The sequence below is a fragment of the Uloborus diversus genome, chromosome 1 (assembly GCF_026930045.1).
Source record: "Uloborus diversus isolate 005 chromosome 1, Udiv.v.3.1, whole genome shotgun sequence".
Taxonomy (NCBI): Eukaryota; Metazoa; Arthropoda; class Arachnida; order Araneae; family Uloboridae; genus Uloborus; species Uloborus diversus.
Window position 1 is genome coordinate 25650546 of NC_072731.1, and position 26158 is coordinate 25676703.

The following is a 26158-nucleotide window of genomic DNA, read 5'->3' on the forward strand; positions in this document are numbered from 1 at the left end:
ATATAGGTAAAAGCTATTCGTACAAAACTATATACCGTCGCATTTTGTGTAAAATTGCTCTAGACTAGACGTACATACACCCGACCTCTCTCCCTAATATGGTACCCTATTTTCATTGAAATTTTATAGATGAAATATAATGTAAGAATTATCAAAGAAATTTTTCAGAATTTAAGTATTTTTATAGACTCTGAAATTAACTTGGGGTGTCACCCACCAGATGGGTATCACCCGAGGCTGACCGCCCCCTCTCAAGAAAGGTTCTTCAATTTATCAAAATAGCATTTGTTCTCTCAAGTTACAGCTTTAAAGATTGAAAGCACTTTTTTTGATCAACATCTATTTGTTAAACATTAAAGTGAAGAAAATTCCTTTTCAGTTTTTTAAAAAAAAAAATTTTAAGTAACTTTTAATTAGCTCACTTTTGAAATCGCAACTATTGGAGAAGTCGATTTTCAAACTGAATTTCAAACGCAATTTCAAAATGCATCTTAGATTCACAATAAAATATAACGCAAAAATTGCTTCAAAAGGAATTAATATTTGCATCTCTGTTTAGGGGTTTTCTCCCTTTCCCACAAGGAGGGAAAATTGGAACAAAAATAAATAAATAAAGCCGGAGTCGAACGTTTGAAAAGCAAGGAGTCGGAATCCGCCATTTTTCTTCCGACTCCGCAGCCCTAGTTTTTTCTTGCTCAAATAGAAAAAATGCACATTATAGATTCACATCTCTTGTGACTTATTAAATTTTGATAGTTTTTTACCTTTCTCCTCCAGTCTGTTTTAATTCGTGGAGTGGATGCTTGGAGAAAAGGTTACTGTCGTCTAGCGAAACTCATGGTATCAGAAGGGCGTATTCCAGACGGGGATCTCTTGTTCTTCATGACCGTAGATGAAATCAAAGAGCTTTTAGAAACTCGGTCGCCTAGCATCATCGCCAAGTAAGTTGAACTTTCATGTTGTTACTCATAAGAATACGAGGCTCGTTGTTACTGTAGTGAGTTCGTTGATTAAAAAGGTTTTGGAGTCTATAAATATTAACATTCTTAAGATACTAACACTAGCTAAAACTAGGCATGCGCTTTTGCGCTTTTAAAAACAAACTATCAAACTTCGCGAATCGTTTTTATACCTTGCTGTTGCCAATACGTCATAAACAAATATTTTCTAGCCAAAGCACACCCTTCTGGGCTAACTCATTTGGCTGTAACATGTGTTGCTTGACGAGGTCAAATAGGGCAATATCCTTAAATGGGCACATGGGTGCTCTAAAAGTGCCACATAGAAAACTTTCAAAGTATTTTCACGAAATGGTTTTATTCATTATTTTTTAAATTCGTTATTTTTGCGCTATTTCAGGGCCAGCCACAGACGAAGAAGGTATCCTGAACTGAATGATTACATATTCCCAGAGACAATGAAAGGATTTCCAATACCAGTAAATAAATTCATTCTGTCTGCTATTTTTTAGTCTTTTTTACTCTTAAAGAAAATAATTAACGAATCTTTTTATAACAGATAATATAATAGAGACTTTAGTTATTTGGGAAGACAGAAACGTTTGAGAAAAAAATGGAAAGATTTTTGTCATTTGTAAAAAATATTCACTGTATTTTTAAAATAAATTCAAAAAGTTAATTAGTCGAGAGTAAAACTAATTATTAAAAATACAAGTCAATATAAAAGTTTGATATATCAAGAATCAACAGGGGGAAAATATTCAAAAAAAAAAAAAAAAAAAAAAACCCTCAAGATATTTATTAAACTTATCTGTTGTCTCTTTCATGCGTTTACACAGAATCAAGTGATACATATAGTTTTATCCTCACTTTAAATTTTGATCAAAAAATATTTGTGAAAGTAATTTTTCTATTTTAAGACACATTTATGTTCCCACTCTATCTGCAAAATCTTAATTTCTAAATAAAAAGAAAGTAACCGAAAAAATGAATTATATTGCATAATAAAATGAAAGGAACAAGCCTGCAGCAAATCAGTGTTGTAAATCATGCTTTACCTATAAGCTAAACAAGCTATAGCTTAGGACCCCTGCTTAGTTGGGGCTCAAACTCCCGAAAAATTGTATGATTCGTTCCTGAAAAATGAAAACTACTTGAAAAAAAAAAAGTTTCCTTTCCAAGTGCTTAAAAATTTGGGAAGATGTAGGAACTGGAAATTTTTCATGAGTAGGGCCCTAAAACTCCTCTTCCCTAGCATCATTCATTTTTGCATTTTTCCGAATTACAGTTTAGAAATTTTCCGAGGGAAATCCTACGGAACCTCCTACTTCTGCACGAGTATTACACTTGTAACTAGGTTTATACATATTACAAATGTGAAAAGGCAAACATCTCGGCAAGAAGGCTGACGAAATTAAAAAAAAATCATTCGAGAAAGCGAAGGTTTTACCCAACAGTAGTTTAAAACGATTTAGTTTCAAATATTACCATTCGCATAAAATTTTATAATTTGATGTTATATGGTTAGTCCTTCTAGTCTAAATTGAAAATGCCATACTTAAAGTTCGAAAATGTTTCCTCTAAATTATGAAAATATAATGATGTGTCACTCTTGATAGTATTATTTTTACGCCATCACGCAACAGATTAGTACTAACTTTGTGCGCGTTTTGTAGCAAGAAAGACAGTGCAGACATTTATTTAAATTTAGATTTTAAATAAACTGCTAGTACGTTTTTCTCAAATTTTGAGTTAAATCACTTTCTTTGCCGGGGTGCGATATATTATCAGGAAAATTATTTTTTCTGTGTTGAAATCTTGATTAATTATTATTAATATTATTTTCAGATTAACAAAGGTCCAATGGAAACTGAAGCAACTGGGGATGGTTTTATGCTAAAAGGTAATTTTCGAGGGTAGTTTTTAAAAGTAAATCGTACTTAAATAGAGAGTACATATTGGTAGCTATTGTAGCTACCAATTTAGAAAAAATAAGTGACTATACATTTCCAACAAGCTCTAGCTATCAAGCAAAGGGTGTGCCAACGTATTCTCACTAGTTCGTGTCAAAGTTATGGTTCCTACTTTTCATATAATTCATTTTTAATTTTCAGGCATTCCTGTCAGTCAAGGTGTCACAAAAGGGTTTGTCCGCGTCGCCATTACGTTGGAGGAAGCAGCTCAACTAAAAGTATTTTAGTGCTTTTTTAAAAATTAATTTACATAATTATGTTGCTTCGCAATGGCAAATTAAATTTTTTTTTCTTATCATAGCCCCGTGAGATTCTGGTGACATACAGCACAGATATCGGTTGGTCGCCCTACTTCCCGATGCTTTCAGGGGTGGTGACAGAACTCGGTGGTTTGATCTCACATGGTAAACATACATTTTTTTTAAATGTTCTTCATAGAGAGTATCATTGTACTGTCCAACCACGGATTGTATGGAATTTTCAAATGTTCAGATAAGACGAATCTATGTGAATAAGGGGGAAAAGTAAAAATTTGATGTGCGTATTCCGCTCATTTGAATGAGATTCTGCTTTTGCAAAACCTGACATCAGTAAAAAATAATAGATTCGTCCATTTCCGGCTGTAAAACGGATGTTTGTCTTTCCATACAATCCGTGGTCAGACAGTACTATTATTTCATGGATGAAACTGATTGCATTCTGCAGAAATTGTGTCCGATTGAGTAGTTATCCCCCCTCCCTCCACTTTTCTCAGTTGACGGTTTTCGGCAATCACTATTGGTCAGTCCAAAAGAGTCATGATCAGCACTAGTTATGTACTTAATTATTCAAACTAAACCATTGCTGTTTGTTGATATCTATAGCATAAAAATATTGATCGATTGTAAAAGTTGATAGTGGATATCAAACATTGGAGCGTGGTGTCGTCTGTATGGCTAAAAGTTATGTATAGATTAAGACTTGGTTTGAGCGGGCAGATATCGGATGCTGAGCTGCTGAGCTATATTTCAATTTCTGAGATTTATTCCTAACCAACGAAAAGTGAAATAATGAAAATGAGGTAGAAAGCTATCTAAAGAATATACCTAGACATTTCTAGACGCATAAATCATTTGCTCTTGTCTCCCAGTTATCGAGATAAAAAGCCTTAAAGTTAATTTTAAGAATATCTCCAATTTTAAAGACTTGGCGAGAAGTAAACTTCACCGGTTACATAGAATAAAATCGATCCGTCTTCAAGGTGCATAAAAGATGTCTTCAACTTCTCACCAAAACATGCTAAATTTTGTGACTTAAAAAAAAAAAAAAAAAAAAAAAAAAAAAAAAAAAAAAAAAAACTTTAAGTCATCACAGGGCAAGTTTTGCTATGATCTTTTGATTGCTCTTTGCTTGTTTTTTTTTCATTATTACATCATCGTATGGTTTCGTGGTAAGATGATCATAACAAACAACCCATATTTTTTTTCCAATAACAAATGAAGAGAGCTTATTTCCTTGCTTGTAATAAGCATTGTTGATCAAATCGGTCTGACTTTTGCAGTTCAACCACATAAACCCACATGGCGCCGATCGCCTTATCTAGTGGTCAGAGAAGTCTGACTGCAGAGGAGGAGGTTCTGAGTTTGAATTCCGGCTGGGAAATGGATGTGCTTTCTCTCTCCTGTTTTTGCCTTGTGTGAATGTGTTATTAATGATTGGCTACCCTATGACCGGGTTATGGCATGTGTATATTGTCCGTTTTCCACAAGAAGGCACTTGACTCCTTCTTCATCACGTGGTATCCAATGATTCTATTTCGCTGTTTCGGCAGAAGGTATATTCGGATCATAGCATTTTGTTGTAAAAGCAACCGTTTTAAAAATGTAAGAATAAATAAAATGACAACAGACAAGTGAAGCAAGTGATGTAAAGGACACTAACACTTTTTTGCACATTAAAATGCACGCCCAAATTAAGGCTGTCTGATTGTCTCATTTAGAAGTGCATGGATAGCTTACCGATCACCCCCGCCAAAAATGAAACTCTACGTTCAAGGAGGCGTGTCGAAGTGCCTTCTCGTGAAAAACGGACAATACATACTGTGGAAGTCGACCTTCGCACCAGATTACGCTTTTAAAAGTGAAACAGCGCACCCCCCTCCCCTCAAATTACCAGCCTAACTGGCACAAGACATCAACAAAAACGCACCTGCCTACCAGTAAAATGCCCCGCAAATACAGTGCGGTTCAAAAGTTTGAGCACAACTGAAATAGTTTGAAAAAAAGAAAAGTACACACCGAATAGAGCTTTGAAATTTTTACTGCATTTAAACAATTAGCTTCCAAATTAAGTTTTCTAATTTGGCAATAATTTAGAGAAATTAAAATAAGATTTCATTAAAAAAATTAATTTTGCTGTCGCAAAAGTTTAGGCACAAAAACAAAATATTTACATTTCGAAAGCATAAAAGTCATTTAATAGTCTATGGTGTTACCATTGCATCTGATGAGCTCGAATACGCAGTTTTCCATTGATAGTACGAGATCATGGAAGGATTCAGGAGTGAATCTGTATCAAACTTCCTCGATTGCTGATTTGAGCTCTTGTACAGAGCAATATTGCTTCCCATTCTGGTATACGTCACGTAAGAGGATGTTTTCTATCGGATTGAGATTTGGGCTTAGTGCTGGTTGTTGATTGCACTTCTATTTTGAGATGCAACCCATTCTTTTGTACTACTAGAAGTGTGTATTGAAGCGTTGTCTTACTGGAAAGTCCTATTTGGGTCACCTAGGACTTCACAAAACGGTTTACAAATGCTCGCTTTTGATATTTTGACACATTTCTGAATTTTTTCTGCCCTTCATAAAGCCAAGAGAAGTTTGCCTGTTGAAGCAAAAAGCGCCCTTTACCCATGAGCGAGCCTCCACCTTGTTGCCTATTGAATGTGTACTTAGGATCTTTCCTCAAGTCACGCCACTAGTATGAGAACCCATCTAGACCGTCTAAATTCCATTTTTTTCTCATCTGAAAATATAAGACTAATCCATTCGTCAATATAATGCATGTGGTGCTTTGCCCACTGCAGTCTTGCTTCTTTGTGACACTTTTTCAAAAAAGGTTAATGATCTAACTTTTGTTTTTTGATAAATCCTGATTCGGTTATTCATCTGCATATGGTGTCACGTGACATTTTTTTAACCAATTCGAGTTTCGATCGACACATTTTCAATTACAGCCATACTTTTAATTCTTCTATCCTCACTAAAGGTAGTTTTTCTCGGCCTTCCTGAGTGATTCGCAGGATTGAATGGTTTTCCACCTTTCAGAACATTATAAATACCACGTTTAGACAGAGTTAAAATCACTAAAATTTCCATAACAGATTTACCTTCGGTTTTCAGCTTCAAGACTTTTGCAACTTCTTCAGGCGAGAACTGCAAAGAAATTTAGCGTCTTGATAACACGTTAAGCCATTGCTACACTTTAAAATTCGCTGAAACGAACCGCACTGGTTCGTCACGCATCACGTTTCAAGAGATATTTGCATAAAATCTGATTTGTGCATAAACTTTTGCGAAAGTCAAAAAAATGTCGATTGTACTTTCTGAATTTCGTTACGGTACTTTTCAAAGTTTCAGACACACATTTAGGATCATAGTAGCCATTTACAGTAGAAATTTGAAAGCATTGCGTTGAATAGTTTTCTTTTTATTCAAAAATTTGCGTTATGCTTAAACTTTTGCGCCGCACTGTATCCCTTTGAACTTTTTTGACAGAATATTGTATTTACATTGTTCACATTTTTGTTATTTTAAATCTTTCATAAAAAACACATTAACTTACCGGCGGTTTTGCACGTCTTATCACGCCGTAGCAAGATCACGTCGCTAGCGTTTTACACGTATTTTTCTGACACTAAATTTTCGTTGTCAAACGGTCCAAGGCGTAGAATCCTGCGTTTCCTTTCCCCTCTCCTGAGAGCGGCACCCCGGAGCGCAGGGGCCCACCTTCTGTATTCACACATGCAAACAATACCCTTTCATCAGGTTGGGGTTTCAAGGTTCAGTGCATCCTTCTTATCAACGCAAAGATTTCTAAGCAAACCTCCATCTGCTAAAAGCAAAACTTGATTCCAAGAATGAAATATCCACTTCTCTTTCTTCTAAGCTTAAAATTTACATTAAATTAATGATTGTGCTGTAAATGGATGCAACATAATTTAATCGACGACAATGACATTCAATTACATTTCAAATAAATTAATAAATAAAAGCCGTGAGATTTCAAATTGAACGAAAACAAACTAAGTATCCTTTTGGAAATAAATTTATAGCTACGGCTTTATTCGCTACTAACATATAATTTAGGAACTTTAATTTATAAAATCACAATGCTGTAAAAAAACCAAAGAGTACTCGTAAAAGATCAATTTTCAACTTTTATGTGCACTTACGTCGCGTTTTACGCACATTTAGGCAGATGTTGTACTCAAAACACATTATAAAAAATGTAAAAAAAAGGGATATTTTTTCAAATTTATTTACTCTAACTGATTGGCCTTGGGTTTTGGTCGCAAATTTCAATCATTAATATCAGAAACATTTTAAATTCACCGATTCTGTCTAATACTTCAGCTTATAATTATTTTAATCACAAAGAAAAACAAACATTTATCTCTTAGCATACAATTTCAATTCTGTATAAGTAAAAAAAAACTAAATACACAATATATAGTAGGAGCAAAAATTTTGCACACCAGGCGGCTATTGTGTTAACATTTATACAAAAAAAAAAAAAAAAAAAAAAAAAACTTCAGTTGTTAGCAAAGAACAATAATAATATTTTTTTTTATTGTTATTAAAAATGGAAAAGTATATAAAAATGAATAGTTTTCAAAAAAAAAATCAAAAATTGAATCGTTTGTAGCTTTTTCTTTTCAATAAAAAATAAAGAGCCTCGGAATTTTTTTCATTCAGAGGGGGAAGAAATTCAGAAGAATGGGACCTGACTCTTAGTAACGGAAATTTCTATGGAGTTGCTTAAGATCTACAGTATTTTGTAGGAAGATGGAAATGGGGAAATGGTTAAGTGAGAATTTATAACTATTCTTTTATGTAAAAAAAGGAATAATAATAAATAGAGAAAAATAAATAAAGGTTTAAACCGTTTTATAATTAAAATAAAACTTCAGCAGAGCTTAACTATTTGTACTTTATTAAGCAACAAATCCAGAATTTTCATTGATCTCAATTTGCCCAAAGCCTGATATTTATCTCAAATCACTATTTAATCTGTGCGATTGCTTGATACAAGTCATATGATCTTTCAATTCCTTGGAACAAATTAAGCAAAAATAATTATAAAACCTTGATTTTTATAGAAAAATCATCATAATTCATGCTTCATACTAATTAATAAACCTTTTACGGGGATGAAAATTCGTAAAATTATTTTAACAACTTTTTTGCTGCGACTTTTTTTTTACCACTATAATTTAAAAGTATTTCGTTGTTTACTATTTTTTGCTTTAATTGTGTTTTCATAACTTTGATTTGATACCTAGTTCGGTCACTTAGGTCTTAACTACTAGCAGGGGCACTCCGAAATAAAATGAGAGGGGGGGGGGGAGGTTGATTCTCAAATTTTCGAATGAAGTTCTACTTTTTCCAAATGATAAACATGAGCATGCACATTATATCATACTTACATAACATCTAATGAGAAGCAACATTATGCATCATTAAAAACAATTTTTAAAATTTGAAAGAAGAATCTCAATGTTGCAATAATGTTTCCACATTTTTCAAATGAGAATTTTTTGGGGAGGTTACACTGTCCTTCTGAGCCTCTCATCGAGGCGCCCCATACTAGATCCCATGTGATTGTCAGTGTTTCTTTAATAATAGCTTTGTTAAATACGCCATAATTCAGTGAATGTTGGATTTAGTATTTGTTTTCCGATTTTCAAACGGGATCCTAGACAGTCCCGATTTTCATTCAAAATCCAGTGTCCCGGCCAGTTTACTTCACGTCTCGGTAAAATATAAGTTTCATTACAGATGACCAAAAAAATATAAAAATAATTAACCGTGAAGGATTATTTAAAATAATAAATTTTTCATTTCTGTACCTCGTAGCCAGACTGACGTAAGTCCAAAAATTTGAATTTTCTGTTTATTACTGCTAGGGTTCGCCAATATATATCCGATATTTGTTCTGAAAATATCATGATATTTTGATATTTTCGATATTTATTTTTCCAACTACGGTATTTTCAGTATAAAAATTATATTAATCATAGTAATATAGCTCATTTATTATTAAAAATACCTAAAAAGTTATGCACTATAGTTTTGTGATGTATTATTACACATTAATATAACAAAATAATGTATTTTTTTTTATTCATAAAATTATTAGTAATGTAACAATTTTAATGCATATTAAAAGTACCTAATTAAATGTTAACCATTGGTTGGAACAAAAGAAAATGTCTTATGACTATGCCCCTGACTGTTGCATATTGTTTTTTTCTGAATCATATAACTGTGTAAAAGTAGCTAACAGAAGACAAATGAGTAAAACAGCTAACGCTATATTAACTGTATTAAAATTGACTAAAATGTAAAATGGAATACAGTAGAGAACCAATTATCCGGGAAGTTCGGGACCATCGCTATCCCGGATATCTGAATTTCCCGGTTTTCTGAATCGCTAAAAATCTGTTGGCCGATTGTTTATAAAACTTAAATTACTATAATAAATAGTAATACATATTAAAATAAGAATAAAACAGTTCAGAATTGCTTATAAATAGTGTCGAAATATTAAAAACTACTAGTGAAAGAATAATTTAAACACCAAAAAAATTCAAGTTGTTCATAAGACCTGAGACCCTCACATTCAATCTGAAAAAGAAATAAACCACCACTTTTCGATATTTAAAACGAAAAAAAAAATGAAAGGAAGGGCTAGAAACAAGTTTTTGAACGGAAATGTGCGATTTTCCTGATATTCTGTATGAAAAAATTTGTTTTCATTAACGCGTTTTGTTTTTAAATTTTTTATAAAGATTTTGTGCTTGCGATTACGGTGGTTATTGATAACTATTGCTTTTTGCAATATCAATAGCAGTTTGATTTATGAGTTCTTGCAGTATTATTACAGTCTTGCGTTTAACAATTTCTAGATTCCACAATTAACTATCCAGAAAATTCGCGAATCTGGTTTTCGGCGTTTCCCGCAATTTCGCTAACAACACTGACGCTCTAAACGGCTTTAATTTTAAAGGCCATACAATAAAATATTGCATTAGAATTCGACAATATTCATTTCTTCATTTCTTTACTTTTCAGTTAGAATAAAACACGAAAATTTCTGACTTAAGAGTGTACTTCTTAATTCAAGAAAATATTTCGGAAATTTTGCCCCGCGTAAAGGTCCCTTTAAAGTTCGTTTTTGTAAACATTTTCCCCAGTTTTACGTAAGTAATATGATATTTATTAAGAAACAGTTCATATTCTTTTAGGTATGTCAAAAAAAAAAAAAAAAAACTTAATTTTTCAAAAATTGCCGAAAATGCGTATTTTTAAATAATGGCGGGAAAATCTGCAAACATTTGCCAATTTTCTGGTTTCCCGGTTTTTTGGTTCCCGGATAAAAGGTTCTGCACTGTATTAGATATGAATAATTAAAGAAACCTTAATTTTAAGTCTGCACATTATAATAATAAATAAAGAGTGATTTGAGGATGCATTTACTATTTTGAAGACATTAGTTTGCGTTGATTGAAAATATCGGATATTTTACATATTTTCGAAAATTGCACTCACATGACATATTTTTTTCTCTCCTGTAAAGTAGCGTATGTGAATCACGTTAGTTTAGCTCTGAGGTACAGATTTGTAATTTATGAGCTATAAAATTACTATCGGATTTGCTTGTAAGGAATTTTACAAAAAGATTTAAAACAAAAAAGACTTTCTAAAAAAGTCCTAGCCAATGCAATAAACAAGTAAATATTGTTCAAAATTCAATTCCTCATTTCTTGCTGAAGTAACTTCAAAAGATTAACGTTTACAAAATAAATTGTTTAAATGTATCTGCTTGCGTCATGTATCATTTATTATTTCTGGTTTAGGCTGATAATTAGTAATCATTTATCCATAGCATTGAGAATAAACTACCTTCTAAAACACTCTGAAAACCAGCCGGGGTGTGTGCCTTTTGAAATACCCACGGTGGGGGGGGGGGCCTGGTTGAACATTTCGGAAATAAGGCAAGTCTAGGTATACCGCTATTACGATCACTTAGTCTCAAATATGGCGAGATTCGAAACATAAAAATGCACAAATAAAGAAAAAAATATACATATACAAACATAGTATGTAAAAAATATGCATAGATGTATAAATTTGCAGTGCTTTTTTCCCCCAGCGTTAAAAGAAAAACAACGAATTGCTGTTGCGCGGAAGGGGGGAGGGAATTCCTTTATTGCTTTTTATTATTACGTATCATTTCAGGTTATGCAAAACATTACAATCATAACTAAATGCATTTAGCTATTTCATATTGAAATAACTTGTTCCAAATATTGTTTTATAAATGTTGAATATGAGTAGTTACATTCAATAATAAAATATGTGAATAGTAATTTAGAGCAGTAGTAGGAGATAGCAATTCCAGAGATTTAAAATCTAGATTATTACTTCATAAATATTACAGAAAATTGTGATTAGTAAAACACGACTGGCTGAAAGGAATTCAACTCGTTTGCTACACGTGTTGAGGGGAGAAATGGGCGGGACGGACCTTGACAGCATGTCTGGAGGAGTTCCACTCTTCCCTGCGACACGCGTTGAAAAGAAAGGGGTTGAGCTTTGACAGCACGTCCTGGTCAAAAGGGATTAAAAGTGCTTTTTATCTCCTTCCGAAAGGGGGAGGGAATTTCAAGATAAAAAGTATTGACCATTTCGAGCAGATAGCCATGTTCCCAAGGTGACCTTTTCCAGGTGAAATTCCGCTCGTATGTCAAACCGCCAGAGAGTTAAAATAACGGCTCCTTTTTCTCATTTTGTCTTTCAGGCGCTGTGGTGAGTCGTGAATACGGGCTACCTTGCGTTGCAGGTTTGCATGGAGCCACCAGGCAATTTCAGACAGGTAAATACGTCGGTAATTCAAATAATATATTTAGAAGATATGTTACCTAGTATCATTTATCTATCTATCTATATCTATGTATTAATTTATGTCTATATCTATCTATCTATCTATCTATCGATCGATCAATATATCTGAAATAATAAAATCATTTCGAATAAAATTCTCTACTTTGTGAAATGATTTGGATTGTAGATCAGTGATTTTCAACCTGCGGGACACGCCCTCTAGGAGGGCACTAGCACACTCGAGGGGGGAGAGGCGCGAAAATATCTAAGAGAAAACATTATTTAGAAGAATTGCTTAACTGATTGAAAGGAAAAGTTGACATACAAATGGAAAACAAAATGCATCTCAACATATTTAATAATTATCTTATTAAAGTAAACGACTTCTGAATCAAAACTTACTTAATAAAAGCATACCAAATTAAAAGGAAATTTTGTAATTATTAGTGACTTCCTTGGGCATGTAATGAAGAATCAAGTTTTTCGACGGAAGTCTTAATATTGGAAATAGCCACTCAGTCCTGTTTCTATATTTAGCCGAGATCTATATTTTGTCTTCAAAGAAGTCTCAAATCAAAGTCCTGTTTCACAAAAGTAGAATATTGAAAATAGTAACGAAATGCCCTTATTTTTAGAGTGGAAAAGGAATCTTTTACTCCTGACCAAAATTCAAAGTGTGATTTATTATTGAATTGTCTTTTGGTTTCGCCATTGGTCATAAAATTTATGAATTTTTCTTCCTCATCAATGGAGAAACTTATGAAATGGATCTCTAACCCACTCGTAACTTGCTATCAGTTTGTCGTCAGTAAGAAAATACTTTTTAAAATTATTTGCCAGCGTGGCTAAATGATTTTCAATGGTTACAAAAGTCAACTTTTACATGTTCTTTTTCAGCATTGTAAATTTTAGTACTGCTAGATGTTGATAATCAACCTCATCTAGGTCCTAGATTGGCTCCAATTTATTTGCACTCAGTTCTTTAATTTCCTACGCTCTAATAAAACTCAAAACAAAGTTATGAGTAGTAATATTAAATTTGTTTACGAAATTATCATTATCTTTATTTAATGACTTGCTTCAGCTGTCTCAACTTGCTTCAGTTTCAAATTTCGACTTGACCCTCGTATTGACAGGGGGGGGGGCGTAAGTTCCCGTCAGTGTACAGAGGGGGGCGCAGAGCCTAAAAGGTTGAGAACCCTTGTTGTGACCCTTTCTGGGGCATTATACTCGTAGTTTGAGTGTATTATTTCAAAAGGTGGCTGGTCACTGACGTAATCAGCAACATTCTTTAGAACTAGGATTCGACAGTGAATAGGCAAATGCAATAATTGCTTGTACCGAACGGATTGAAGAAAAATGGTCAAACACATGATTGCCCATACGATTCAACACTTGCATGCATAAATTAAATATTAGTCCACTCTTAAGAGACATATGGAAAGAAGGATAGACTGACGAAAAAGTGTATATCTAAGGACTATAGGAACAGTAAGTCACACTCATTGTGAACACTGATATCTTGTAAATTAGAAAATGGAACTGAAACTGAAGATAAAATTTTGTATTTGATATGATGTATTTATATGATACTTATGTATTTATATGATGTACTGTCCGACCACGGATTGTATGGAATTTTCAAACGTCCAGATAAGACGTATCTATCTGAATGAGGGGGAAAAGTAAAGATTTGATGCCGGTATTCCGCTTATTTGAATGAGACTTCTGCAAAAGCTTGCATCGCAAGACTCCTACTAGCTGACCCAGCAAACATTGTTCTGCTACATAAATATTTTCTTGTGAATATTTTGGTTGTTAATTAAAAAATAACAAATGTATTGTAAGTTTGCGGAGATGAGATCTTTGACAGAAAGAGGAATGGAGCGCTGTAGACGATGATCACCGATTAAAAAAAAAAAAAAAAACATTCATTTTCTCAATTAAGAATAATACACACTCACAAATAGACAAAATTTTATTATCGTTCAAAATTTGGCATGAACTGCTTTGTGGCACAAAACAAATGCCGAATAAAATGTCAAAATGACGCGACGATCTGGCAAAACTTCGGAAAACTCTCAATGGTTTTAAAAAATTTTGTTGCCGTCTTCTGTTTGTCTACAAATAAAATGTTTGCTGTTAATTTAAGCAAGGCTTTTACAATATTTTTTAACAATAGTTTTTTCAATGATTTTTACTATGATTTTCAACAATAATTTTTACAATGATTTTCAAAAAAAAGTTCTGAATAGGGAGATCCTGATTACCTAGCGGTATGACATATACTTTACGACGCATTCTCATACCTACGAAATACACAGAAAAAATTTCATAAAAATCGGCCGAGCCATTTCGGTATAGTTCAAATATAAAACCGTGACAGGAGATTTTCATATATTAGATTTCGTAAAAATTGATCGAGCCGTTTCGGAGGAGTTCAAACATAAAACCGTGGTAGGAGATTTTTATATATTAGATTAAAATGTTACCCTCTTCACATATGTGAATAATTCAAAGCATCACTCTTGTTGACGAAGTACCAAGTGATCGTCTCATCGTCATGACAAAACTTGGAAAGAACAACAATCATTTTTTGCCTTTTTCGTCGGTGAAAATCGCACAAAGGTCAACTGTCATCAAATGAAAGCAGAAGTGACGTTTCTTTCAACACGTTGTGTTTTCTCAATTCAAAACATGATACTTTTTGCAGTTCTATTGAATTTCTGATAGTTTTCTTCCAGTGCCTTCGGGGAGTTGGTCTTTTCCAGAAGATCATCAAGTAAAATAAACTAATTTTAGGAGAAAATTGAAAAACGTTTGCATTGAGTTTTTTCGTGTTTTTCTTACAGGTGATTATGTTCTTCTTGACGGCAACAAAGGCATTCTTCAGAAAATAACACCCCCCGAAGAATCCTCCACATCTTGAAATACATTCGCGGCAAACAAAAGACATTGTTAATAAGGAGAACTACTTCATTCGCTTGCCAGCGAGACTGTTGTTGACTGTTTTCATGATGAAAAGGATTTTTCCAGTGTTATGTCCTTAACATTCACAGTTGTGTACATAAAAATAGATATTGCTTCTATTTGCGTATGAATTTCTGCTTGTACGAGGTCTCTAATAAATTGCTCACATTATTCATCAGATGCTTTGTCTGTCATCCTCACATAAATAATAGCCGATGATCGAGTAAGTCAAAGTTAGGCATGATTAATTTATTTTCTCTTGTCAGTACAATTTTTCATACTGCTAATGTTCAACTGCAAAAAAAAAAAAAAAAAAAAAGTACTCAGTAAAACAGTAATCGATAATAACCAGACATTAAATAGCGGTCGCCTTTACATGATTACATATTAAACATGATTACGCTATCGTTAATATCTAAAGCATAGTAATTGAGCTATAACACAAATAGTTCTCAGATAGAAGCCAATGTTGATTCGTTTTCAGTGCCAATACTTAAAATGCTGTTGTCTTCTCCAGTTAGTACAGAGAATTCAAATTACGTCAATACGTCCAAAACAGCTATGTCAATAGCAAAGATCTTTGGTAATTAGAGCATTTTATCGTCTGTGAGGTTTAGGTCTATGTTGTAGAGTTTAACCAGTATAGAATGACAATAAAAAATATGATTTTTATAAAGTTGAGTATTAGGACAGTGCGGCCAAGAATTTCTTTGACCATCATGGGGTATTTTCAGTCCTTTGAAGTGTCTTGTGGGCGGCTATGATAGTTGAAATCACGCGCTTGCAAGTCCTGGAACAGAATTCTTCTCGGCTGGTTGACAGACGTCGATCCAGAGGGAGAGTCATGGGAGTCATGAATTTCCTTTAAGGGACAAAAAATGGCCCACAGTTGCGCTTTGGGAACTATTTCAACCAATTCGCCCCAGACTCTTATTTACGCCAGAAATTAAATTTATGACCATCCTCTCTTCCGGAACCGACTCTGCAAAACCAGAACCTGGCTCCGCCCTTGCTGGTTGGGAGGTGAGTCTACGTTTGGCTATCAGCAGCGGTAAGGGCTATTGGAATGTTGAGGGGAATTTCTGTCGGCTACGTTAGCGGCATGTTCATGCTCGAAATTTTTTTCGCGGACATTCAAGTCCATAAAGATGGTTGGGAGAAATTTCCTTCCCCTAGGCTTTGGAAAATAAATATCGCAATTTATGTGGTTATGTAAGTGCGAGTGGTTTCTGCCGTTTTTTAGTATAATTACCATTGAACAAGGTAAGTGCACCAGTAGTCGGCCAGTTTCTAGAAGTCAGCTACAATGGTATAAAACAAGTACAGGGTATTCCCGTTTAACCTTCGAAACCTCTATTTTCACAACCGTTAGTTCTAAATGCATACTTCCAATTGTAAAAATGTTTGAAATCAGATGCAGAGTTAGGAAATTAAAAGTTTGAAGGCAGTACAAAAATTAGTCAAAAAATAAAAATTTAACTTTTTATTGGCCTTATGTCCCCTAACTTATATTTAGAGAAATATTCTCTATTAAAAAATAACTCTAACACAAAAAGTTTGTCGTTAGTACGACCAATATTCACCCAGATATGAAACGCAGCGTTTTGTGAGTTACATCACTTTACACTCGCCGTCAATTACACCTGTTGGGGGAAAATACAGCGCCTAACAATGGTTTAAAATTACATGTGTGCAGATAATATTTATGAGTCTTATTTTTAATTGCATCCGCTGATGTACTCGCGTAAAATTTATAATAGTCAAATTCGTATGAACCTTATTTCTTTCGTCCTTTTTTTTTAAATGAATTTTATTTAAAAGTAGTTTCCAGAATTTTCTCGCGACAAACTTTTTTTTTTTTTCGCACTACTCGCAACTCGACTTTTTTTTTTTTTTTAAGTAGTGCGCTGCACTACATACTACTAAAAAATGTAGGTACTACAAAAGCGTCGCTACTTGTAATGCGCTACTTCTGACCACTGAATGAAGCATTCCCGCAAACAGTTGAATCAATTATTCCAAAAAGGGCGTAAGTATTACGAGAATCAATAGGACTTATACACTTGTTACGAAATGATCGATTCAGTTATGACTGTAATAGTGACTAAATCCACCAAAATAAATAAATAAATAAATAAAATAAAATAAAAATAAATCAAATTAAAAAAAATTAATTTGAATTCTGAAATTTTGAATTCAAATTATGTTTTTCGTAATCACGAGTTGCGACAGGACCCTACTCATTGGTTACTACTCTACTCACTTGTTTCTAGAAACGGCTCTTGTCCCTCCAAGCCTCCTCTTGGGCGGTTACGTGTGTCTAGTTGTTTATGTGTTTGTGTAGGCTTGTGTGTGTGCAGATTGGCGTGAGCGAGCGTGTTTGTAGGACATACATGGACGGCACCGACCAGGAGAAGCGGCTACAGGGGGACAATGCTCAGGGCCACAGGAGTCGCTCCAGCAGAGGACGGTGGGGTTGAAAAAAGAACCAGAACGTCAAGGGAAGTCAAGTGAAAACAATTAGCAATCGTGATTGCTCAAGAAAGAAAAAAAACACCTTCCTGTGGATGAAATGGAAGATGGTAGGGAAGGATGAGATGTGTGTGTGTGTGTGTGTGTGCGTCCTATTTCAATTTTTAGCATTTAGAATACTTTACATTTTGAATTTCAAATAATAATAAAATCTCCAAATGTTTAACAATTCCTTCTGCTGTTTTGCGCATTTCCCGCAGTGCTAAAATAGACTAAGAGCTGGCTGGCACACACACACACAAAAAAAAAAAAAAAAAAGTGATCGTAAGGCACATTAAAAAAATTTTGTATGAAGAGAAAATACATTAACAAGTCTTTATCACCAGGTCTGCCAGGGCGGGTAAGGGACCAGGTGGGGTGGCGGGTGGTCTGAGATCGCTAATTTTCTGCAGAAAAATTGCAGATGAAAACTGCATTTTTAAAGGTAAAGCCTTGAATCTTTAAAATATTTGCAGAATTCTTTATAATTCCTGCAGATGTATTCTTGCAGAATTTGTGAGGAAAACGCAGCACATTTGGCTTATACGAATTCTGCAAATATTTTGGCTGATTTGCGCGTCTAAATGATCCGGCACTTTAGCCAGGGATACTTTCCCCCCAAAAAATGGTGCCTCCACCAATTTTTGCATAGCAAACCCCACTCCCCTTCCTCAAAAAGTAAAAAGACCCTTTCAAAAAACAAGCGCTAAAAGCACGTTTAAAAATCGGATAAAAAAAATTAATTTTGACATCTTGAATTCAAATTATGTTTTTCGCAATCGCGAGTGTGTGTGTGCATACAAGCATGAGTGTGTGTGTGTATCTGTGTTTGTATGTATTTGGTGTGTGCGTGTATGCGTGTGCGTGTAGGACGCAACCTGGAGACGGTTTTCGCTAGAGGAGCAGTATCGGGAAGGTCGGGTCGACGATGGTGCTGCAGAGGAGGGCAGGATGGGGGGGGGGGATAAAATCAAAGGACGCCAAAACCAGTCAAATGAGAATAAGCAATGCGATTGCTCAAAAAAAAAAAGAAAAAAAATCAGTACATTCTGCGTCGTGAATCAATCCCCCACCCTCTTCGCCGCCATTTTTGGGCACCAATGCTGTTAAGCCTAATGCCTAAGCCCAACTCTTAGGCCTAGTTTTTAGACTTAATTTTTAGGCTAAGTTTTAAGGCTTAATTTTTTGGCTTAGCTTTTCGTCTTAGCTTTTAGGTTTTACTTTTAGCCTTTCATTTTAGGCCTAACACTTAGACCTAACCTTAGGCTTAGCTTTTAGGTCTAAGACTTGAACCTAACACTCAGGCCTAGCTTTTAGGCTTAGCTTTTAGGACTAACACTTAGGCCCAACTCTTAAGACCTAATTCTTAAGCCTAACTCTTAGACTTAGCTTTTAGGCTTAACTTTTAAGGCATTACTTTTAGCCGTAGCTTTTTAGATCTAGTATTTTTAGCCTAACACTTGGGCCTAACTCTTGAGCCTAATTTTTAGGTTTAGCTTTTAGGTTTACCTTTCAGGCCCAAAAGTTAGGCCCATTATGTGTATAATTAGGCTTAGCTTTTACTTTTAGGCCTATTTTTATAGGCTTAACACTGAGGCATTACATCAAGGCCTAACTTTTTAGGCTTAGCTTTTAGGTCTAAGACTTAAACCTAACACTTAGGCCTAGCTTTTAGGTTTAATTTTTAGACTTAGCCTTTAGGCTTAGCTTTTAGGAGTAACACTTAGGACTACCAGTAACGCCTAGCTCTGAAGCCTAACTTTTAGGCCTATTTTAAAGGCCTGTCTTTTATGCTTTGAAGCTTAGCTTATAGTTCTAACACTTACGTCTAAAAATTAGGCTTAACTCTAAGGCCTAGCTTTTAGGCGTATCTTTTAAGATGATTTTGTAGGCTTAGCTTTTAGGCTAACTTTTAGGTTTAACTTTTAGGCTTCCCTTTTTGATCTAGCTTTTAGGACTACCACTTAGGACAAACTCCTAGGCCTTACACTTAGACCTAACACTTAGGCCTGATTTTTAAGCCTGACTCTTAAAACTAACTCATAGGACTAATTCTTATCCCTAACCATTTTAGGCTTATTTTTTAGTCTTAGCTTTTAACTTTAGCTTTTAGTTCTAACACTTACGCCAAACCTTTAGGCCTAACACTTAGGCTTAGCTTTTGTGCTAAATTTTTAGGCCTGGCTTTTAGGCTTAACTTTTAGGCCTAGATTTTTGGGATTAATTATTCGGCCTAATACTTGAATCTCTAACTCTTAGGCCTAACTTTTAGGCTTAGCTTTTAGGCCTATCTTTTATACTTAGATTTTAGTTCTAACACTTTTGTCTAAAAATTAGGCTTAACTAAGCGTATTTTTTAAGTTTACTTTTAGGCTTAGCTCATAGGCTCAACTTTTAGGTTCAGCTTTTAGGCTTAACTTTTAGATTTAACTTTTAGGCTTCACTTTTTGGCCTAGCTTTTTTAGTGTTAGCTTTTTGGGCTGAACCCTTAGGCCTAAGTTTTAGGCTAAGCTTTTGAGCCTAGCTTTCAGCTCTCAGGAATAGCTTTTATGCTTAACTTTAAAGCCTAACTCTTAGGCCTAGCTTTTATGCTTAATTTTAAGGCTTTTAAGCTTAATTTTTAGGACTACCACCCAGTACTAACACCTAGGCCTTAACTTTTGCCAAACACTTAGGCCTGAGTTTTTGGCCTGACTTTTAAAACTAACTCATAGGACTAACTCTTATACTTTAGGCTTTGCTTTTAGGCTTATTTCTTAGTCTTAGCTTTTGTTATAACATTGTCTTTAGTTATAACATTGTCGCCTAACAGGCCTAACTCTTTGGCTTAACTTTTGTGCCTAATTTTTAGGCTTGGTTTTTAGGCCAAACTTCTAGGCCTAGATTTTTAGGCCTAGCTTTTTAAAATTGACTATTCTGCCTAATACTTAGATCTCTAACTCTTACGCCTAACTTTTAGGCTTAATTTAAAGGCTTAGCTTTTAGAATTAACTTTTAGACTTTACTTTTAGGCCTAGCTTTTTAGGCCTAATCTTCAGGTTTAGCTTTTAAACCTAACTTTAAGGCATAGCTTTTAAGCCTAACTTTAAGGCATAGCTTTTAAGCCTAACACTTAGGCCTAGCTTTAGCTTTTAGGACTAACACCTAGAATTAACACTAAGGTCTACCGCTTAGGCTTAACTCTTGGGACCAACTCTTAGGATTAACTCTCAGGCCTAGTTTTTAGACTTAGCTCTGAGGCTTAACTTTTAAGCTTAGTTTTTAATTCTAACACTTACGCCTAGCTTTTAGGCGTAATTTTTAGGCTTGGGTTTTAGGCTAAACATTAAGGCTTTTCTTTTAGGCCTAATTTTAGGCTTAACTTTTAGGACTAACATTTAGTCTAACTCTTAGGCCTAGCTTTTAGGCTTACCTTTTAAGCGTAGCTTTTAGTTCTAACACTTAGGCCGAACACGTAGGCCTAACTGTAAGTCCTAAATCTTAGGCTGAGCTTTTAGGCTTAAATTTTAGCCCTTGTTGAGAAGGGAACTCTAACTCCGGGGTTTCTCGCCAGGTGGCGCCATATTGGTTTGATTCAGCAGCGCATGATCGCTTTACTATTCCGAGACACCACTTTTATGAATATAGCAGCAGCTGTTCCCAAGTCAAGAGGAAGGGAAGGGACTTTACGGGGTATCCTGAATATATTAGGTTTGAAGGAAAAATTTGAACGTCATCGCGGTAAGTGATATTTCTCATGGCAGAAAACGAAACTTATAAATATAATTTTATTGAAAACAAATAAAATAAATGTACACTGATACATACATATACGACATCAAACTTTGAAAAAATAGCCTCAGTTTGTGCATTTCTAATTACAATTTTATTTCTCTACATCTTACGTCCTGATTTAACGTCGGTTGAGCTTCGATATTTATAAAATCTTGTCTTTTCTCTCTGTCTCTCTCTCCCATGTAATCCATCACGATGTTTTGGCCTCTGGTGGAGGCAGTTTCGTCACCTCACCCTTGTTGCCATCCAGCAGTATGTAATCACCTTGGAAAAAGTTAAAATTATTTAATATAAGTCATAAAATTGATATTAATAGTATAAGAGGTGCGAAAAGAAAATGCATTTAAAGAACGAATATGTTGAATATGAACCAAGGTGATATCTGATTAGTAAGAGTTAATGATATAGCTAGTAAAAGTTAATTAGTAAGACGTAAGAGTAAGAAGAAAAGTAAAAGAATTTCTTTTTAAATTTCAAAAGTTAAACTAATTCACACACACACACAAATACAGAGAGAAAAAGAGGAACGCATAACAGGAATAAATTTATTCAACTTCTTTTTAGAAATATAAATAAATATCGCCCTTGAAACAAATCTTACGAATTCGCCTAAATTTTGCGATACCACTTCAAAATCTCATGTTACAAAACATTATTTCATCATTCAGAATAAAATGTTTGTAGAGTATTTAAGATCGAAAGTTTATGTATTGAAATATTAGTTGATTTCAAGAATTAAGTTATGTTAAAAGTGCAGCTGCTGTTGATGGTTTCAGGGACAATAGTCAATAGAGTTTAGAAAATGTTTCAAAGACGTCGTTTACCCGATTTGTTAAGATGGCGGGCTGTTGGACGGATGGAAATGGGATTGTCGCAGGCGGATGCTGCTAGACGTCTCAATGTGTCTCGTAGTGTTGTTCAGCGACTTTAGGATCAATACCAATCCGAAGATTCTGTGTCCAGAATACCTGTTCCAGGCCAACTACGAGCTGCAACACCTGCAGAAGATCGCTTTCTAGTTCTTTCGGCCTGAAGGAGAAGAATCACTACTGTACCGCAGCTCGTTGCAGACCACTTTGTAGCATCAGGAAAAAGAATCTCTGCTACTAAGGTGTGAAGTCGTCTTCACAATGCAGGTCTCTATGCAAGACAACCAGTTGTGTGTGTTTCCCTCAACGGACCACAGTGAAGGATCCACTTATGCTGGGCAAGAGAACATGTTTTCTGGACCCAGCAGCAATGGGCTTCTGTGCTGTTCACAGACGAGTCCAGATTTAATTGGAGAAGGATTCATGGCGTATACTGATCTGGAAGGAACAGCGCACTAGATACCATCAATCCAACACTGTTGAAAGACACAGTTATAGAGGTGGTGGAATCACACACACACACACACACACACACACACACACACATGGTTTGGACAGGGATCTCGCTTGGTGATCACACTGATCTACATGTGTTCCATGGGGAAACTCTGACTGGTCTGAGCTATCTGGATGCGATCCTTGATCCATCTGTCCGCCCATATGCTGGTGCTATTGGTAATGACTTCATTCTGATGGATGATATTAAACGACCACACCGAGCTTGGACTGTTGAGGAGTATCTTGAGGATCACGGTTTGGAACGAATGGAATGGCCAACTCGATCTCCAGACCTGAATCTGCTAGAACACCTTTGGGACTATCTTAGCAGACAGGTTGCTGCTTTAAATCTTCCTTCACGGTCGTTACGTGAGCTGGAACAAGGCTTACTCTGTGTCTGGTCTTCGATTCCTATTCCGGTGTCCGACAACTTAATAAACAGCATGGAAAATCGATGCTGCCAATACATTCAAGTTAGGAGGGGACTTATTCCTTATTAGAACCCATTTTTGTATTGATTCTGTGACATTTTACCACATAACAGAGTGACGTTCTGTTTTCTTCAGGAATGGACTTTTCCGCAAAGATTACTTTTTTTTGTTATAAATCGTTTTTGCAATACACTTATGCGAATTTCTATGACATATTGAATAAAAAATTATTTAATGCACATATCCTGCAAATTGTTTGTGTCTGCATTCGTTCATTTGCAAATTAGACGTAAAAAACCGGTTATACCTTAACTTTTTGAGGCCAGTGTATTTAAAGAGCTCAGGGCAGAACTGTGTGACAAGCCGCAAGGGATGACTTTTCGATCAAAAGTTTTGTTTCTCATAACTAAACTTGAAATAAACATGACAATGGATTATGTCATTTGGAAAAAAACATATTTGTTTTTAGTATTGCAGAATATAGAATGTATAATACCTTTGAAAAATGTTACAAATATTTTTTATGAGTTGGAAATTGGCCTACTGAAAAATTCACGTCATGTGGCATATCACATTCTTGCCCAGAGCCCTTCCTTGAATGTTTACAGCGCAAGGTGTATATGCGAGTACGTACATTTTAATGCCATTTCAATGCATTTTAAAGCAATCTTCGTTATTTTTGAGAAGCAAACAAATCACTAATTGAAAAAAAGATGGATTCCTTTTTATTTTTAGAAAAAAGATATCAAAATGTAGAAAATTTAAAATGTAAGGTAATTCTGTTTTTTTTTTTTTTACTCTGCTCTAATATTCTACTAGGGCTGCTGATTAGCTGCATGTCATTTTCAGATTCGTCTATTTCCCGGGAAGTGGCATCCCCTATTTCAGTCGACTCCGCTATCAGCGGATTGTTTTGGAAAATTCGAATCTCAATTGATTACTAAATAGACGTAAATGAGTTCTCACGATCGCAGTAGAAATGTAGTTTAGCCACAAGCGTGGGTGCCCATAGACTTTCAAGAGATCCTTAAGAATGTAAGGCAATATTGTTTTTTTTTTTTTTTTTCAACTGGGCACTCACGTTGTACTGGGGCTGTATTTCTGTGCATCCTCGTCATTTTCAAACTAGTGCATTCCCAAGGAATGTCATCCATTATCTTCTTCCGTACCATTATCGGTGGACTGCCATTCCCATTTTAAGAATAACATTGCTCAATTCTAAATACGTAAATGTATGTTACCTGATTGAAATCTTCTTGTGGCGCCGTGGACACCTGCCACACAAGGTAACCCGTATTCTCGACTGACGACAGCACCTAAGAGTAAAAATCGAAACTTTCAATAAAAAACGTAGCACACTGGATTTGAATAATTAAAATATATATATATTTAATTGGGACTAAGAGGTATCAAAAAAGTTGTTAAATATTATGCTGAAGCTTACTCAAATATTTCCATTTATGCTTTTATTTAAATATAAATTCATGAAACTTTAAAAACATTTCTCGTGTGCTACCTAAAAGAAATGTTGCACTGTTTTATATTATCGTATATACTCTCGAAAGTTATGAAAAAACCTCATGATCCTCCGAGAGTAAACGCAACCTGAACAGACGTGAAATAAGCGTAGTTAAAAAAATATATATTAAGGAACTTATTTGCTTAAAATGATTAATTTCTATACAAATAAAACACAAACTCCAAAATTGTAAGTACCGGAATAAGTTTGAAAACTACCAGACCGATTTTGTTGACATTTTCAGCTTGCCTAGGTTAGTGCTGGGAAGGTCTATAGATTGTTTCGAAAAAGATCGATGAATAGTTCTTTTTTATTCGAAGATAAATTTTTTGACCCAAAAATGAATCTACTCGTAATAAAAATCATATCGTGCAGATTTGGTTTCATTAGAAGGAGTGGAAAAAATACATTTTTAGAACATTTTCGACCTACGGGGAAAAAGAGCGCAGGAGATTAATGAACGAGAAAAAAAGTAATAAGTCAGGGGTTTTCAAATTTCTTCGACTCCCTTTGAAGAGTCAAAATTTTCTCACGATACTCTAGTCTATCTTTATTATTTAAGTAAATGCGGAAAATTAGGTTGCCCTAAGGTCCAAAATCTAAAATCTTCCTCATTTAAGATTTTAATTGGTCCAGTTTTTGCATATTCACTAGATATAACTCATAAAAACTAAGAAATAATAAAACCAGGTGTAAATTTAAGTTTAAATTGTGTTTCTCCGCAGTTTTAGCAAACAAAAACGATTTTGTCTAATCAGGAAGGTTGGCAAACAAAGACTTAGGGCAAAGGTTGCTTCAGGAGAAAATGAAGACAGAAAAGCCAAAAAGAACTAACAAACTAAAAGGAATTGAGAGTCTTTAACTTCAATATATATTAAAATACATTTGATGATCTCAAAAACATTACCGAAAATTCTATGTTCACTTCCATGGAAAGGAGAAAGATCAATCGTCATTTTTGGGACAGCTGATAATTCGTTATATTCTGTGTGTATTTTTTTTTTTGTCACTCATGGGCGCAATCCGTGCATATATGTGCAGAATATGCAGTACATGACCATCATATCCTCCACCCGATATTAGGGTGGCATAATTTAAGAACACCAGAGGGCTAAGTCGGTTTACCACTGTCTTAACAGAGAACAATCTAGTTTTCTTAGTTATCAAATCCCAGGGGAAAAAAATGACGCTAGGCAGCAACATTTTTCTTTGTGAATTTGTAAACTACTTGAATCAGGCTAAATGAACAATACACATTTTTTTTTCCACAAGTAACAAACAGTGAACCTTGTAGATGCAAAACTTACAGCAAAAAGTTCTTCGGTTAGTTTTTACACCACTTCTCTGAAACCACTTTTTCTATGCTTTTGTCTGGTTATAAAAAAATGCATGCTGATAACACTTTATCATTAGTTAAGTTTTTTGATGAAGATGAAGTCAAAATCTAGCAAGGTTTTCACTATGCCACATCAAAAATTGGGGGATGGCGAATTAGGTCTATATGA

General features: G+C 34.7%; 2 protein-coding genes across 2 annotated transcripts in view; one reads left to right on the top strand and one right to left on the bottom strand.

The window, feature by feature from the left end:
- The window catches only part of LOC129228457 (putative phosphoenolpyruvate synthase), a 333414-nt gene extending 318185 nt beyond the window's left edge, over positions 1 to 15229 (top strand). Inside the window, exons 34-40 of the mRNA XM_054863141.1 lie at positions 778 to 941; positions 1360 to 1438; positions 2808 to 2862; positions 3074 to 3150; positions 3234 to 3336; positions 11999 to 12073; positions 14934 to 15229. Of these exons, the coding sequence (XP_054719116.1) occupies positions 778 to 941; positions 1360 to 1438; positions 2808 to 2862; positions 3074 to 3150; positions 3234 to 3336; positions 11999 to 12073; positions 14934 to 15010 (630 nt within the window). The 3' untranslated portion in view covers positions 15011 to 15229. The remainder of the gene's footprint in view (positions 1 to 777; positions 942 to 1359; positions 1439 to 2807; positions 2863 to 3073; positions 3151 to 3233; positions 3337 to 11998; positions 12074 to 14933) is intronic.
- Positions 15230 to 21358: 6129 nt separating this feature from the next.
- The window catches only part of LOC129234495 (putative phosphoenolpyruvate synthase), an 82487-nt gene continuing 77687 nt past the window's right edge, over positions 21359 to 26158 (bottom strand). Inside the window, exons 31-32 of the mRNA XM_054868494.1 lie at positions 24376 to 24450; positions 21359 to 21600 (exon numbers count right to left, since the gene is read on the bottom strand). Coding sequence (XP_054724469.1) covers positions 21527 to 21600; positions 24376 to 24450 — 149 coding nt within the window. The 3' untranslated portion in view covers positions 21359 to 21526. The remainder of the gene's footprint in view (positions 21601 to 24375; positions 24451 to 26158) is intronic.